Genomic DNA, 16,051 nt, shown 5'->3' with positions numbered 1-16,051 from the left:
CCACCCAAGAGTTCCTTGATCGAGCAGAGGAATTCTTCCAGCTTGAGGATGTCGAGCGAAAGGTGGATAATCCAACTCAGGCAATTACTGAGCAGGGGAAAACAGATGCTGGGAATACCACCAACCCTGCAGAAGGAGGAAAGAATGGGGCTAAGAATGGCAAACACAGTAATGGGGCTGGAAGTAGAGGCAGCCAGAATGACAATAAAAAGCCTAAGACTGCTGAGCAGCCCAAGCCACGGGAATATGTTCCTAAATTTACTACTTACTCCATCCTATTAGAGACCCGAGCAATCATTTTTAATGCCACACAGGCTGTAGATCCGTATAAAAGACCTCTACCAATGAGGAAGGATTTTTTTAGACGGGATATGACCAAGTTCTGTCGGTTTCACAATGACTATGGTCATGAAAACAATGAATGTAACCACCTGAAGGAGGAGATATAATTCCTCATTAGACAAAATAATGCTCATCTGAAGAGGTATGTACGGCTGACTGCCGACTAGCAACCTCAACAGCCTCATCAGCAACAGTCTCAGCAGTATAAGGGCAGTTAGCCTCTCCTACCACCGCCAGTTACTGGTCGGCTAGATATGATCTACAGCAAGACGCATTTTTCCAGCAACTCCAACAAAGCTTAAGAAAGATATGCTCGTTCCCTTAGGCACGAGTAGGAGGAAGATGTACCAGTTGTCTAGGAGCGTACTCCCAAACAGCCTCGCTACGAGTGTGAGCCCATCACATTCAGTGAGTAAGACACAAGTCACGTACATCATCCACATAATGATCTGCTGGTGGTAGAGGTATAGATCGCTAACATGATCGTAGCCCGAACGATGATTGACCATGGGTCATCTACAAACATCCTATTCAAGAGTACCCTGAACAGGATGAATTTATGCATCAGAGATCTAGAACCATGTGAGCAGTTGCTGTATGGGTTTACAGGGAATGGCATGGCCCCAGTAGGAAGTATAAGATTTCCTTTGACAGTGAGAACGACACCTAACAGCAACACTGTAATGGCTTTGTTTGTGGTAATTGACATCCCATCTCCGTACAATGCCATGATAGGTCGACCAACCCTGTATGACCTCCGAGCAGTCACTTCGGTCTTCCATTTACTCGTCAAATTCCCAACCCGGGTAGGTATAGGATGCCCTAAAAGGAACCAACTGGTGGCCAGAGAATGTTATAATTCGTCAGTAAAAAAGGCAGGGAAGGCAGCCTACACCGCACAGCATGCAGGGCCTCGTCACCAAAAATAGGATGCAACCTAAAATGGGGGGGAGGACATAGACCCTCTTTTGGGGATATTGATACGGGGGTGGGCCCAGTTGAAGAATTAGAAGAGGTCCCACTTGACCCACAACACCCGACTAGGGTGGTCAAGGTAGGGAAAGGATCGTCCAAGAGCATAAGATCCGCCTTGATCTAGTTCCTATGGAACACCCAAGATGTGTTCGCCTAGTCTCATGTTGACATGGTAGGGATCTGCCCAACCATTATAAGCCACGCTCTCAACATCGATATTGAACACTTTAAGCCCATACAGAAGAAAAGGAGGTTACTGGATCCAGCGAGGGCAAAGGCATTGAAGGAAGAGATGGATAAGCTAATAAATAACGACTTCATTAGGGAAGATTTCTACCCAGTATGGGTGTCCAATCCCATATTGGCACCATAGCCTAATAACAAGTGGAGGGTGTGCATAAATTTCACTGATTTAAATAAGGCATGCCCGAAGGACCGCTTACCACTTCCGAGAATTGACCAGCTGGTGGACGCAACAGCCAACCACGAGATCTTAGCTTTTATGGATGCCTATTCAGGATACAACCACATAAGTTTGCATCTGCCCGACCAGGAGCACACCAGCTTCCGCATAGATGTGGGGCTACACTGTTATAAAGTTATGTCGTTCAGCCTGAAAAACGCTCGAGCCACGTATCAGCGACTGGTAAACCGTATGTTCAAAGACCAAATAGGAAATAACATGGAGGTTTAAGTGGATGATATGTTGGTGAAATCCAAACAGGTTGAGGGATCATTGAAGACTTGGAGGAATGCTTCAATATCTTGAGGCAATATAGAATGAAATTGAACCTCTTAAAATGCTCCTTTGGTGTGGGGTCGGGAAAATTTTGGGGTTTATAGTGAACTCCCGGGGAATTGAAGCAAACCCCGAAAAGATAAAGGCACCGCTAGACATGCCCTCACCAGCCAAGATCAAGGACGTCCAGAGTCTAACATGACGCATAGCAGCACTCAGCAGATTCGTGTCCTAATCAACTAATAGTTGTACTCCGTTTTTTAATATCCTCAGAGGCACAAAGAAATTTGAATGGACTGAAGAGTGCGAACAAGCCTTCCAAGCTCTAAAGTAGCAGCTGGCACAACTCCCTATACTTTCAAAACCTCTGGAGGGTGAAAAACTGTGCATATACCTAACAGTAACTCAACACGTTGTCAGTGCAGTCCTGGTCAAAGAAGAAAACAAGATCCAGCATCCAGTCTACTATGTCAGTAAAAGACTGGTCGAAGCCGAGGGCAGGTATCCTATAATTGAAAAATTAACTTACTGCCTGCTCCTATTGTCCAGAAAACTTCGCCCATACTTCCAAGCTCATCTGATAAAGGTTATTACTGACCAACCATTGCTCCAAGTCCTGCTAAAACTAGACACCTCTGGTCGGTTACTAAAATGGTCTATAGAGCTCGGGCAGTATGAAATCACTTACCAGCCCCAAACAGCCATTAGAGGCCAGGCTCTTGCAGAGTTTGTAGCTGAATGTACTAGGCTGCCATGAACAGATGTAGAAATGGCCGAGCAGTCACCAGAGTCTAGACCACTGCCCAATACAGATGCTAGGCAGAACACCGAGCACCCAACATCCAATATTGTTCATTCTGAGAAAGAACCCCAGGTATGGAAGCTGGACATTGATGGCTCATCTATCGACCAGCTGTTTGGGGCCGGACAAACATTAATCACTCCTGAAGGGCAACTCATACATTGTGAACTTTGTTTTGGATTTAAAGCATCCAATAATGAAGCAGAGTACGATGCATTAATTGCAGGGCTGGGGTTAGCAAGGGAAGTGAAGGCTGAAGTCATGGACATATACAGTGATTCTCAATTGGTTGTCAATCAAATCCTCGGTGAGTACATTGCTCGGGGAGAAAAAATGATGGCCAGAACTAGTCCTTTTAATAGACAACTCTCAATCCTAGATGACCCTGATAGCAGCTTATCTAGAACACATAGTCATACCCAACAATTGCAATGAAAGGGGGTTTTCCATGCCATTACTCAGGTGTGTCACCCAAACAGAGTCATGGCGGCTACTAGAGGAGGTGCATGAGGGCTTCTATGGGAACCATGCAGGGGGTAAAGTCTGTCTAAGAAGATTTTAAGGCAAGGCTACTTCTAGCCAGCTATGAACGAATATGCCTTTGCATATGACAAGTGTCAGAGATTTGCCAAGATACCCCGAGCAACCCCAAATGAGCTTACTCAAATGCAGCGTCCATGGCCCTTCACTGTTTGGGGAATTGACCTCATTGGTTAGTTACAAAAGGGAAAGGGAGGAGTTCAATATGCAGTCGTGGCAGTTGATTACTTCACCAAGTGGACGGAAGCCAAGCCACTGGCAACCATCACTTCCAAGAAAGTACTGGAATTTGTGGTGAAAAATATAATCTGCAGATTTGGTCTACCCCAGAAGATAGTGTCCGACAACGGCACCCAGTTTGACAGCCAACTGTTTACTGATTTATGTGCCAAGCATAGCATCACAAAAAGTTTCTCAGTAGTCTGACACCCTCAAGCAAACAGGCAGGAAGAAGGAGTTAACAAAACTCTCAAAGACACCCTGAAGAAGAGTCTAGAATGGGCTAAACAAAACTGGCCTGAGAAATTGCCTGAGGTACTCTGATCATACAGGACTACCGAGCGAAAAGCTACTGGTGATACCCCATTTGCACTCACGTATGAGTATGAAGCAATGCTACCATTTGAGGTGACTCCACCATCTCAGCGGCATACAACTTATGACAAAGATTGTAACCACCAACTCTTGGCTGAGTCCTTAGACATGATTGAAGAAAGACGTGAAGGGTCCAACATACGTTTGACTGCCCAGCAAAAATTTGCCCGGTACTTCAATTCTAGAGTTAAGGAACGAAAGTTTGACGTGGGAGATCTAGTCCTGCAAAGAATATGTTGGTTTTTATTGATCAAATCAGAGATTATGCGCAGCAGAACAACAATCAAATTGTCAGATTAATCCCATAAGATTTCTAGATCTACTTCTTCACACTCATATATATATTGAATCAAGGACAAGAATAGAAAAATTACCTCAGGTCCTTCCTTGCTGCTATCTTTTCGTATGGCTGAATCCTTGAGATCTCACACCAAGATCTTCCAAAATGCTCTCAGGCACACAAAGAACGAGTGTGGGCTCGCTATACAAATAATAGGCAATAACTATTTATCAGATGTTCTCAACACATGAGATCTGATAAAGTTTGGATCTAGGTTTTGTGAAGAACAATGACCTTTGTTTTTGTCACTGTTCTCTTTACTCTGAGAGAATCCTAGATATTTTTCTATCCCTGAAAAGTTACGTTCTGTCAAAAACTGATATCCAATATTTAATATATCCAATATATTAAAATATTTGTTATTTTAAACAAATTCAAAATAACTGATTAGTTATCAGATTTTTGTTTAAATAATAATATTTTAATCATATTAAAATATCTCATTATTTATTTAATATTTAAATAACTAAAATTGTGGAATCAAGAGACTATGTCCATCTCTTATGCGTGTAGCACAGTGCCTGTGCACTGTGCCACACGTGTACCACATGCATGTGCAGGCATGTGATTTTTCCCAATTTTTATTATTATTTAAATACCAAAAAATCCCAAAAATAAATTAATTATATTTTTGTTAAATCAAATAATTAATTAATTACACATAATTAAACAATAATTATGTTTGATACATAGAAAAATATTTTACTTATCACATAAGTCCTTTTTGCCCATTTTTTGTATTTCCCTTTGACAGTGATTGTTTGAGCCATTTCGGGGACCATGGACCTATAACATTAAGATCCAATAAATTGAAACTAAATAATTAAACTCTTTAATTATAATAGTTAATTTATTAATTCTGATATTACTCCACTATAAATTTAGAATTGCACTCTTTATGTTATAGATATACTTTTACAGAAATCTTTTTCTTAAGTCCTCCATTGATATAACCATCTTACAATAGTTCAACCCTCTAATTAATTAGTTCATAAATTAGAATGGGAGAATTACCATTTAACCTTTCTAATTTACTTCTTATTCCTTAAGTACCATTAATTCACTAGTGAATAATTAATCTATAATCTAATTACAGATTTGAGCTCAAAATCATTCAGTTCCAGAATTAACCCTTAAGGGAACTAATATACGATCCGTTAGAAAAAGATTAGATTCCGTATTGTTGATACATGTTCCCAGCCATCCATGATATTAAATCTCCAAAACAAAAGTCATTAGCCTCATTCTTTGAAGAGACCTTAACGAATGAATCAAAAGATTTAATAAACATGAACAGGAGTTCCTGAACACTCAGGATTTAGGTTGATCTATAAATGATCATCAGTTATGATATGAATTACAAGTCTTTATTGTTAAAAGGTTTTTGGATAAAGACTTTAATTCATATCGGTCCATGTCATATATAATCATATTATATAAAGCACCTTTACCGAGATGTCTTACCACATCAATAATCCGAATCTAGATTATTTGTATCATTATGATACTTAGTAAACCATACTTACAACTCCAATTAAAGATTTCAATAACTTTAATTTGTTGTTGTTGACTATTTTTATTCATTCATGTTATCTTAATTCTCTCCTACTAATACAAGATCACATCCTCAATAATGAATCTGGAATTTTTCTGATATTTACAAAATTATTCAAACAATAATTTAACAATCTAAATATAACAATAATAATAAACAATTGTATTTATTTATTCACAAAAAAAACAAATGTCTTTTACATGCTTTTAGGACACACTCCTAACAGACACATGCGTTACATCTGACACATATTTCTGAAGCATCAAAATATGGAATAAATTAAGAACCCTTAACATCGATGGGGGTAAAGCCAAACTATAGGCTACTTGGCCAATCATTTCCAGGATCTCAAAAGGTCCCACGAACCTAGGGCTTAGCTTGCCCTTCTTCCCAAACTGTTTCACCCCTCTCTATGGTGAAACACGGAGGAAAACATAGTCCATGTTGACGGCAGAAACTCGTCAACGATATATGGATGGAAAACTCAAAGTTTGTTGTGAAAACTAGGTAGATAGAACTTAGGAAAAACTTAAGAATGAAAGATACAGAACAACAATGGAGGACTGGCTCGTATATTGCTTTTCTATCTCTCTTTACAATTAATTTTTCCAACCTCTTGGTTAGGGGGTCAAAGCCTATTTATGGATGGGCTCTAATGCCCTCTGATACAAGGTGGTCCCAAGAGATAAGATCGTACATTGGTACTCTCTCAGAGTAGTGGTGCACGAATTTGAGGAGCAGAGGCTCGTTGTGTCGGTTGTTGGTACATGGTCAGAGACAGACAGATCATGCTAACACTCCTCGTAGGAATTCGAACCACCACTACTTGTTAGATGTTGATGTCAGAATCACGCCTCTGCCTTCCTCAGGGTCGTACCCCTCGTATTCGTCCACGTGCCTAATGGTCCTTCTCATGTTTCTACGACATACCTTGGCACATGGATTTCTAATATTTTTCTAAGTGTATGACATCATTTCTAATTCTCAGTAAACCGTACTTACAACTCCAATTAAAGAATTCCATAACTTTAATTTGTCTTTGTTGACTATTTTATTCATTCATGTGATCTTAATTCTCTCGTACTAATACAAGATCACATCCTCAATAATGAATATGGAATTTTTCTGATATTTACAAAATTATTCAAACAATAATTTACCAAACTAAATATGACAATAATAATAAACCATTGTATTTATTTATTCACAGAAAAAAACAAATGTCTTTACATGCTTTTAGGTTACACTCCTAACAATCTCCCACTTGTACTTAAAGCAAGTGAGGCATTTCTCTCAATCCCATATTACGTACATGACCCTCGAATTGCTTTGCTGGAAGCGTCCTCATGAACGGGTTCGCCAGGTTGTGTTCTAATGTGATTTTCAGAATGGTCACATCTCCTCTATGTACGATTTCTCTGACTAAGTGATATTTGCGCTCTATATGCTTTCCCCTCTTGTGGCTTCTTGGTTCTTTAGAATTGACCACTGCTCCACTGTTGTCACAGTAAAGAACAAGTGGTTTCTCCACTTCTGGAATTACTTCCAAATCTGTGTAGAACTTTTTCAGCTAAACTGCTTCCTTAGCTGCTTCACAAGCTGCTATGTATTCAGCTTCCATGGTTGAATCAGCTATACTGGATTGCTTAATGCTTCTCCAGACAACTGCTCCACCACCAAGAGTGAATACTGACCCAGAAGTAGACTTTCTACTATCCTTGTCAGATTGAAAATCTGAGTCAGTGTATCCAGTAGGTTCGAGGTCACTACCCGAATATACTAGCATATAGTCTCTCGTTCTCCTGAGATACTTGAGAATATGTTTCACCACAATCCAGTGTTCCAAACCTGGATTTGATTGATAACGACTGACAATCCCTACTTTTCAGGCATATAGATCCATTTGCATCCAATGGCATTAACATTGTCAGGCAGATCTACAAGTTCCCAGGTTGAATTGGAATACATTTTCTTGATTCATGGCTTCTTGCCACTTATCAACATCAGGGTCTTCCATTGCTTCTTTAAAAGTTAATGGATCGTCCTTTTCAGTATCTGATACAAGAACGTGTGTCTCATGTTCGTAACGAATAGGTTGTCTCACAATCCTCCCACTACAACGTTGCACTGGTTTTTCCTTTTCAGGAATTGTGGTTTCTTTGGTTGTTTTATCATTAATTGTTGCTGGTGACTTTGCGACTTCATTTGAGACCATCTCCTCCGGTACAACCTTACTGCGAGGTTTGTAATTATTAACATAGTCATATTCAAGAAAAGTTGCATTTGTCAATACAAATGTTTTATTTTCTTTTGGACTATAGAAAATTCCACCTCTAGTCTCTTTGGAATATCCCACAAACATACATACTTCAGAGTACGTTTCCAACTTCCCGGTCTTCCTATTAAACACGTATGCACGACACCCCCAAATTCTAAAATGGTGTAAACTAAGTTTACAACCATTCCATAATTCTATGGATGTCTTTTGGATAGACATCATTCAATGTGTATAGAACACATTGAATCGTATAGCCCCTGAATGACAGTGGTAATGATGAGAAACTCATCATTCGTCTAACCATATCTAATAACGTTCTATTCCGACTTTCTGAAACATCATTTTACTGTGTTGTTTCAGGTGTAGTGAGTTGGAATTGAATGCCATGCTCACGTTGATGGTTCTTGAATTCACAGTTCAAGTACTCTTTTCCTCGATCAGATCAAAGTGATTTTTAGTGATTTACCTAATTGCTTTTTAGCCTTTGCTTGAAATTCTTGGAACTTTCCAAAAGTCTAAGATTTTCTTTGCATTAAGTGTAGGTGACCATATCTCGAATAATTGTCAATGAAAGTGACAAAATATTCACAACCTCCTCTTGCTTGTACATTAAGTGGATTGCTAACATCCATGTGTACTAGCTGAAGTGGTTCTGTGGCTCTTGAACCTTTAGCAAAGAAAGGTCTCTTGGTCATTTTGTTTTCTAGACAGGATTTACAAACAGGGAGAGATCCAATAAATGGTTCTCTTAAAGGACTATCATTTACAAGCCTATTTATTCTGTCTAGACCAATATGGTCCAATCTCAAATGTCATAGATGTGTTTCACTATCGGAATCAGTTTTATAGATCTAGGATTAGTTGTTTTTAAATAATTCAAAAATTATAAAAATTTGTCATTCAATATAAGTATGTAAACTTTGTTTATCCCAAAGCATTTGCATAACAAGTAAATAGATAATTTCTTTAAATAATAACTACTTTATTAATAAAAGAAATAAATGTCATGCAAACATAGAAATAAGTTTCCAAACATTAATAACCAAAATTACTAACAATAAACTAAATTTCTAGACTGTAGTTTTCTTTGTTTAAAGAAATCTAAAATTTCTAAAACAAAATAAAGAAATTTAAATTGTTCAAATAACAATAAAATTACTAAATAAAAACTACTGCTCTCCAATTTCTCTAGCTCCTTACTTGCTACCAAAATCCTCATCAGTCTCTTCCTCCTTTTCAGGGTTCTGATTCTTTAAAAGGAAAGACAAAAGAAAAATAGATTAGTGGCATATATTTTTTAATCTACTATCCAAAAATTTGAATCGTTTATTCATAGTGTTTGAATCTACTATTCATAGTTGAAAAATATATGTAAATCTTATTTACCTTTTTCGTTTGATATAAACGATGACACTCAGCATAGACTTCCTCTGTCATTGCTCGCCACATCTCATGGGCTGAGTCATAGTGTATATATTTTTCCTTTGTTTCGTCAGGCATGGTGGAAAGCATGCAATAACGTGCCATACGATCAAATTTCATCCAATCTGCATATTTTTCTTCTGCTTCATAGCTAGTAGCCAGAGGTGGTTCTGCATAGAATTCCTGGTGGGATGACTTCATCCACCGTATCCTCGTATACTGTGGGTAGGATAATATACGTGGGCTCTTGTCTTCTCACACCCTTCTTCAATTGTAAGGCTGATAGCAACTTGGTTTCTGGGGGCTGCTCTATTTTAGCAGGCACCACTACAGATGTCTCCCCCATTATGAGTAAGCTTCCCATAGCTGGGATGGGAATGGCTCCCTTTTCCGTAAGGAAGTCCATACCCAATATCACATCAAAGTCATCCATTCGCATGACCACCAAGTCAGTCTACCCCTCCCACGAGCCGATCTTCATGTTTACCTTTTTAGCCACGTCGGTTGTGGCCAAGGCTTCTGAGTTAACCGCTTTCATGCAGCCATGGTCCTTCTACCATTTCAGTCCCAGACATTTAGCTTCGATCTCCGAAATAAAGTTGTGGGTGGCGCCCGTGTCGATCATCACACTTCCGGCCATTTTACCGTTTAGAGTGGCACCCACATACATTAGTCCCTTTCCGGGGGTCTTCTTCACTTTTGCATCGTGTTTCTTGAGAGCATTCAGCATCCGGAGGGCACCCATGTGCGTATACTCCTCCTCTTCTCCTTCGTTGGTTTGTTCCCCTTGGGCAAATGATGCCTGGAGGGCACTCATCTTAGATTTGTGAGGACACTCTGTCGACTTATGAGGTCCGGTACAGATCCAACATGTAAGAGGCTTCTTGAACTCGGTGTTACTACCTTTGCTAGGAGAGTTAGACTCCACACTCCTTTTCTCTCCTCCTCCACTCTTACTCTGCCAAGACTTCCCAAAATTTTTACTCCCAACATTACTTCCACTAGTCAATGGATTGGTCTTCTTGGATTGAATGTTCCCTGATGAGTAATCAGTCAGTCGTTCGGCAGCAGCTTGAGCAGTGGCTAGGTCAGCCACTCTTTGTCTCTCGAGCTCTTGCTTTGCCCAAGGCTTCAGACCTTCTTAAAACACGAAGAGTTTGTCCACTTCGGACATGTCTTTGATATCCAGCGTCAACCCAGAGAATTTCTACACGTATTCTCAGATTGTTCCAGTGTACTTCAGCTCTCTCAACTGGCGTCGAGCTATGTTGGCAACATTTTCAGGGAGAAACTGCGTCTTCAACTCTCTCTTCAAATCTTCCCATGTTGTTATGGTGCATCTGCCGTTCTGAATATCGTCTTACTTCGTCCTCCACCACACTTTGGCATCTGCAGACAAGTACATCATTGCCATGGCGACCTTGCCATCTTCTGATTCAGCTCTCACGGCTCTAAAGTAATGCTCCATATCAAAGAGGAAGTTCTCTAAGTCCTTCGCGTCTCTAGCCCCACTGTAGGGCCTCGGCTCAGGGACTTTTACTCTCCCACATTCCATGCCAATGGGTCCAATTGCAGGATGATTCCCAACTGCCCCCATGGTGAGGTTCAGCTTGGTGTTCATCTCCAACATCTCATCCTTCATTGCCTCAACTGACCCCCTACAATTTTCTACGAGGTCATTTAATGCTTCTTGTAGGTCCTTCACCGCTCGTTCCACTGCCTCAATACATTCCTCCCCCTGTGGACTATTGGATGTGCTTGAAAGGTTTTCTCTTCGCTCGATTGCCGTTATGCGGGCTAGTAGATTGGTCGTATCCCGCTCCAACACAGCCACGCGATTTAGTGCGTTAGTCATCTCCGGTTCTAGCCTGGCAGAGCTAAGATCCCTGACTCTTTCGTCCAGGCCATCTAGCTCTCCAACGCGCCTCTCCAGCGCTTCAATCCTTTGAGTGTTGCTCACCATCCTGCAGGGTCACCAAGCTTTCTCAAACTTAGCTCTGATACCAACTGTCACGGGCTGCCAACTTCGATACTCGAATTTACGGAACGTGCAGCACTTGTTAGCGCTCTTAGCTAGCAAGTCAGCCTAGAATTCACACATGCAGCAAGCAAACCCAATGGTTAGCCACGTTGCAAGTCTCACACAAGTAAGGGAAATTATGAAGCGGGAGAAAGCACGAGGCAAGCTATCCAGAGACAACATCCCACACAACAATCAAAGCATACAACACAGTCAAGTGGAACGCAATGGCCCAACGAAGGTAACAAACAAGCAACACATAGATCGTAAAGAAAGCATACACAAAAGGACATGGCAAAGCATCGTTTTATTCAGATAAGGCCTTGATAGGGCAAGGGAGTACACAGCTTAAGCCCCTATCTGCTGGTGGCCATGGTGCATCCTTAAGTCACCAGGTCACCCCCCCCCCCCCTAAGGAGCTTTCTAAGGAAATGAAGTCTTCCCAGGAACATATATGATTTTTGTCTGGGAGACATATGCATAATTACAAAAGTGTCATCCCCTACCCATGAGGTTACTTGGTGCAAGACTTGACTAATGATCAAGCACCAAGGCATGCTCATACATACAAAATGGCCCCCTGGAGGTGTGTCATGACGTAGCACGTCACATCAGACGTGTACTGCTATTCCCTTTTTAAGTTATTTTGTATTTTTCTTTTATTTAATTATTTAACTAAATCAATCTCCCACAAAATAAGGTATTTATCTTTTTAAGGAAAAGATGACAACCATATTTCAAATTTTAAATTCTAAATTCTAAATTCAAAATTGAAATTGATGATCATCATTATCATCATCTTTTAAAATTCAATAAATCAAAAACAATTTTTTGATTTACCAATTTTATTTTCTCCCACTCAAATAAAATAATTAATTTCAAAAATTAATTAATTTATTTATATATATGAAATTTGAAATTTTATACATTTAAATTAATTATTCAACCTCAACTATCATATAATTACATACTTGACCCGAAGAATAAAATTCTTCTCAAATTCTCAAACTACAGTTATACCCTTGTATCAACTCTTACCTTGATATGATGTTGATAGAGTCACCCTGGGGACCTATGCACCTAGAATATCAAGCTCCAATAAATATTACATTATTAATCAAAACTCTTTGATTAAATAATCATATTTATTAATCTCATGATTACTCCACTAAAAATATGAGATTGAACTCTTGATAATTATAGACATATATTTAATGAGTACTTTATTAAGATTATAGTGTCCATTGATATAATCATTACATACAGCGTTAATCCTCTATTAATGGTTCATAATTAAAAGGGAATAAAATTATTATTTTACCCTTTCAGTTATATCTTGTTCCTAGAGTACCATTGACTTTACTAGTGAAGATTGTGTCACAACAAGTTTGTGACATAAGCGCTGACAACCTTTTCAGTTCCAAACACTACAACAAATTTGATATACAATGACTCCCTACAATGTCTTACACCAATGGTGTAAGACATTAAAACTTATCAGGGATTTTAAATGTCTGATGGTGGGAGACATTGAAAGTTTTTATTAATGGCTACAGTTGGAAGACATTAAAAACGGTGGAAGACGTTGAAAATATGGCGGACACGCGTCCAGGGGGACATCCAACTTTTCCCACTGGGAGACGTGGGACACGTGGCACGTCTCCCAGTGGGAGACGTTGGATGTCCCCCGTATATTTATAAACCCTTGCCTTCTTCTTCCTCCATCACATCAGTCGATTATAGAGAGCAAAAGATACGAAGGGGGCTTTGTTTTTTAGGGTTTTAAGGTAAGTTTTTATCAATTTTCATGAATTTTAGTTAATTATTTTGAAAAAAAATCACAGGTTTAGCATTAAGATGAGTAATATACATGATTTTGTGTTAGTTTAACCTTTTTATGCTTTTTTTTTTTTCTATACATTGTAGGATTTATTAGTTTTTTCATGGTAGGTTTCTATAGATTTAGGATTTCTTAGTTTTTTTTAATTTAACCTATCACATTGTATAGATTTCATTAGAGTATATATGTTCATGATTTTTTTTTTTAATTTTTATCATTATTTATTTCGAAATTTATATATATTTGCATATATATTTAAACTTTTTTTTTAAAATTCTATCTATTTTGTTATATATATATATATATATAGTTATGTTAAAATAAATTTATTAAATAATTTTAAAAATATAAATATATGAAAATTTTTATGTTTTTGTTGATTATTGAGTTTTTAAGTTAAGAAAAATTTTATTGATTTTTTGTTTAGGTTAATTATTGGCTCATTGGGGTTATTTTATTTGTTTAACAATCATATACTTATTAGATATTTAGTGATATTTGTTTAGTAGTGTTTAACATATTAATTAATTTAATTTCGTAGGTTGTGATTTTGTTGGTGAGATTTTAGAGAGTATTTTGCATCAAAATTTCTATATCAATCACACATTTTAGGTAATTAAGTTTCTAAAATTACAATAATAAGTTATATATTGCTAGATATTTAGTGAAATTTTATTTAATATTTATTAATTTAATTTTATTGGTTTGTGGATTTAATAGCATATTCGATTACTACGTGAAGTAATTTTGCTACTTTTTGGATTATTAATTGCAATAGGTACATATATATTCTCTTACTTCCACTTTTAATATTATTAAACAAATGTTAGATGAGTTTGAATATCTTAAATTAGGAGTGCACACAGGTCGGATTTTCGAGTTTCGGGTTGAGAAAAATGGTACCGAAATTTTCGGGTTTTTTCGGGTTTCACTCGAGTTCGGGTTTAATTTCGGGTTGGCTGGGCCGAAAAGTCCAAATTTACAAAAATGCCATTTTTTTTCAAAAATACTATTTTTTTTCAAAAATACCATTTTTTTTTCAAAAATATCATTTTTAAATAAAAATGAAAAAAAATATGTGTAATCATATAAAGGTTATTTTTTCACTAAATATACTATTTTATGTAAACTTTCCTTTTTACAATTCTAACTACCAAAAAATTAATTGAAAAGTAACTCAAAAATCTAAATTAACTAACATATCAAGTTTTCTTTAAAAATGAATAATACCTTGTTGACGCGGTTCTTCGCCAACAGGTAATTAAGAAATGAAGAGAAAGGGATTAGTGCTAAATGTGAACCGAAACAGATATAAGATCTTAGAAAAGGAAAGAGGTGACACAAGACACGTTTTTTGAGTGGTCCAAAGGTTAAAATCCTTCTACTCCACTAGTCAGTATTATTGCTCTATATTGGATACTTGATTACAGGGCCTTTTTTACAATAGAGAATCCAACCCTTATTAAGTCCCAGGGTCTCCATATTTATAGGAGAAGGCACCTGGGAGTTGGTAAGAAGGTCATCCCGTGACCCTCTTATCTATCACATCAACTCTGTGACATTCATGATTAATTCCTAAACGTGACACATTAGTATGGTCAAATCGATAGGTAAGGAGATAATGGGCCGCACGGCCCAACCCAGTCGTGGGTGTCTGAATACGCACGTTCCTGCTGCGTGTCCGAGAAGTCAGGGGCATATCAGACACGTGATGTCTGATATATGCATGTTTACCTTGCGTGTGTTGACTTTACAAAGGGTCACAGCCTTCATACCCAGTTCGTATCGCGAGCTGGATACTTAACTCGACCATAGGCCTTCAGAATCCGGGGTCAAGTCTTGTGCAATCTTGGCGAACCCTTGAGTTTCCTCGAGCTAAGTAAGTACGACCTAATGACAGAAGCTCCGGTCTGCGGGACGTCCACGAGATAACTATGATTAGGCCGCAGCTCGGCTCGCTAATCAGCCCGTGGGAAAAACAGGGCGTACATTTGCCCCCAAGCCCCTGCTCGTGGTATGCCACGTCGGGTAAGACCGCAGTAGGGTCTTTTAGGCTTCCCCATGAAATCTTCATATTCCACCTCTTACGCAGGCGCCTGATACGTGGAACATCGTGGTTGGTGACGGTACGCCTTACAAGAACCGCATTTAATGGCCTAGCCTATGCTCAGCCGTCGTTCCATATTTCGAGTGGAGGGCCTCGGGTCCCTCATCAGGGCCATCCAACGGCCCTCTACACGTGACCCTTCACGTATATAAAAAGGGGTGGCCACCCTACGCACGGGCCACCCTTTCATTTGAAATTTTTCCGAATCTCTTCTTCTTCTCTCTTCATCTCAGATGAAAAAACCCTCTTCTCTGTGACTGCTATACTCAGTGTTCAAGAGGCTCAGACGTCAGGATTTCTTCAAAGCTTTGGAAGCCGGTACTCCGACGAAGCTTTCACCCAGGCAATACCTTCATCCGCCTCTCAGTCAAACACTGTAAGTTCCCTGACCATGTGTGTTTTGGAAATATATTTCACTGTAGCTTAGGTAAATATTTTACTGTAGCCGCATGCATGGTTTTACTGGGTTTTTTCGATATGAAGGGTGAAAGCCCTTT

General features: G+C 38.8%; 1 protein-coding gene across 1 annotated transcript; it reads left to right on the top strand.

Moving 5' to 3' along the window:
• Positions 1-2,825: 2,825 nt before the first annotated feature.
• LOC133832192 (uncharacterized) lies at positions 2,826-3,293 on the top strand. The gene has a single exon (XM_062262567.1). It carries the CDS (start codon positions 2,826-2,828, stop codon positions 3,291-3,293), a length of 468 nt encoding a protein of 155 aa, XP_062118551.1.
• The last annotated feature ends 12,758 nt before the right edge of the window (positions 3,294-16,051 follow it).

The sequence above is a fragment of the Humulus lupulus genome, chromosome 4 (assembly GCF_963169125.1).
Source record: "Humulus lupulus chromosome 4, drHumLupu1.1, whole genome shotgun sequence".
Classification (NCBI taxonomy): domain Eukaryota; kingdom Viridiplantae; phylum Streptophyta; class Magnoliopsida; order Rosales; family Cannabaceae; genus Humulus; species Humulus lupulus.
The sequence above is the reverse complement of the archived record's forward strand: the minus strand, read 5'-3'. Positions and strand labels throughout refer to the sequence as shown.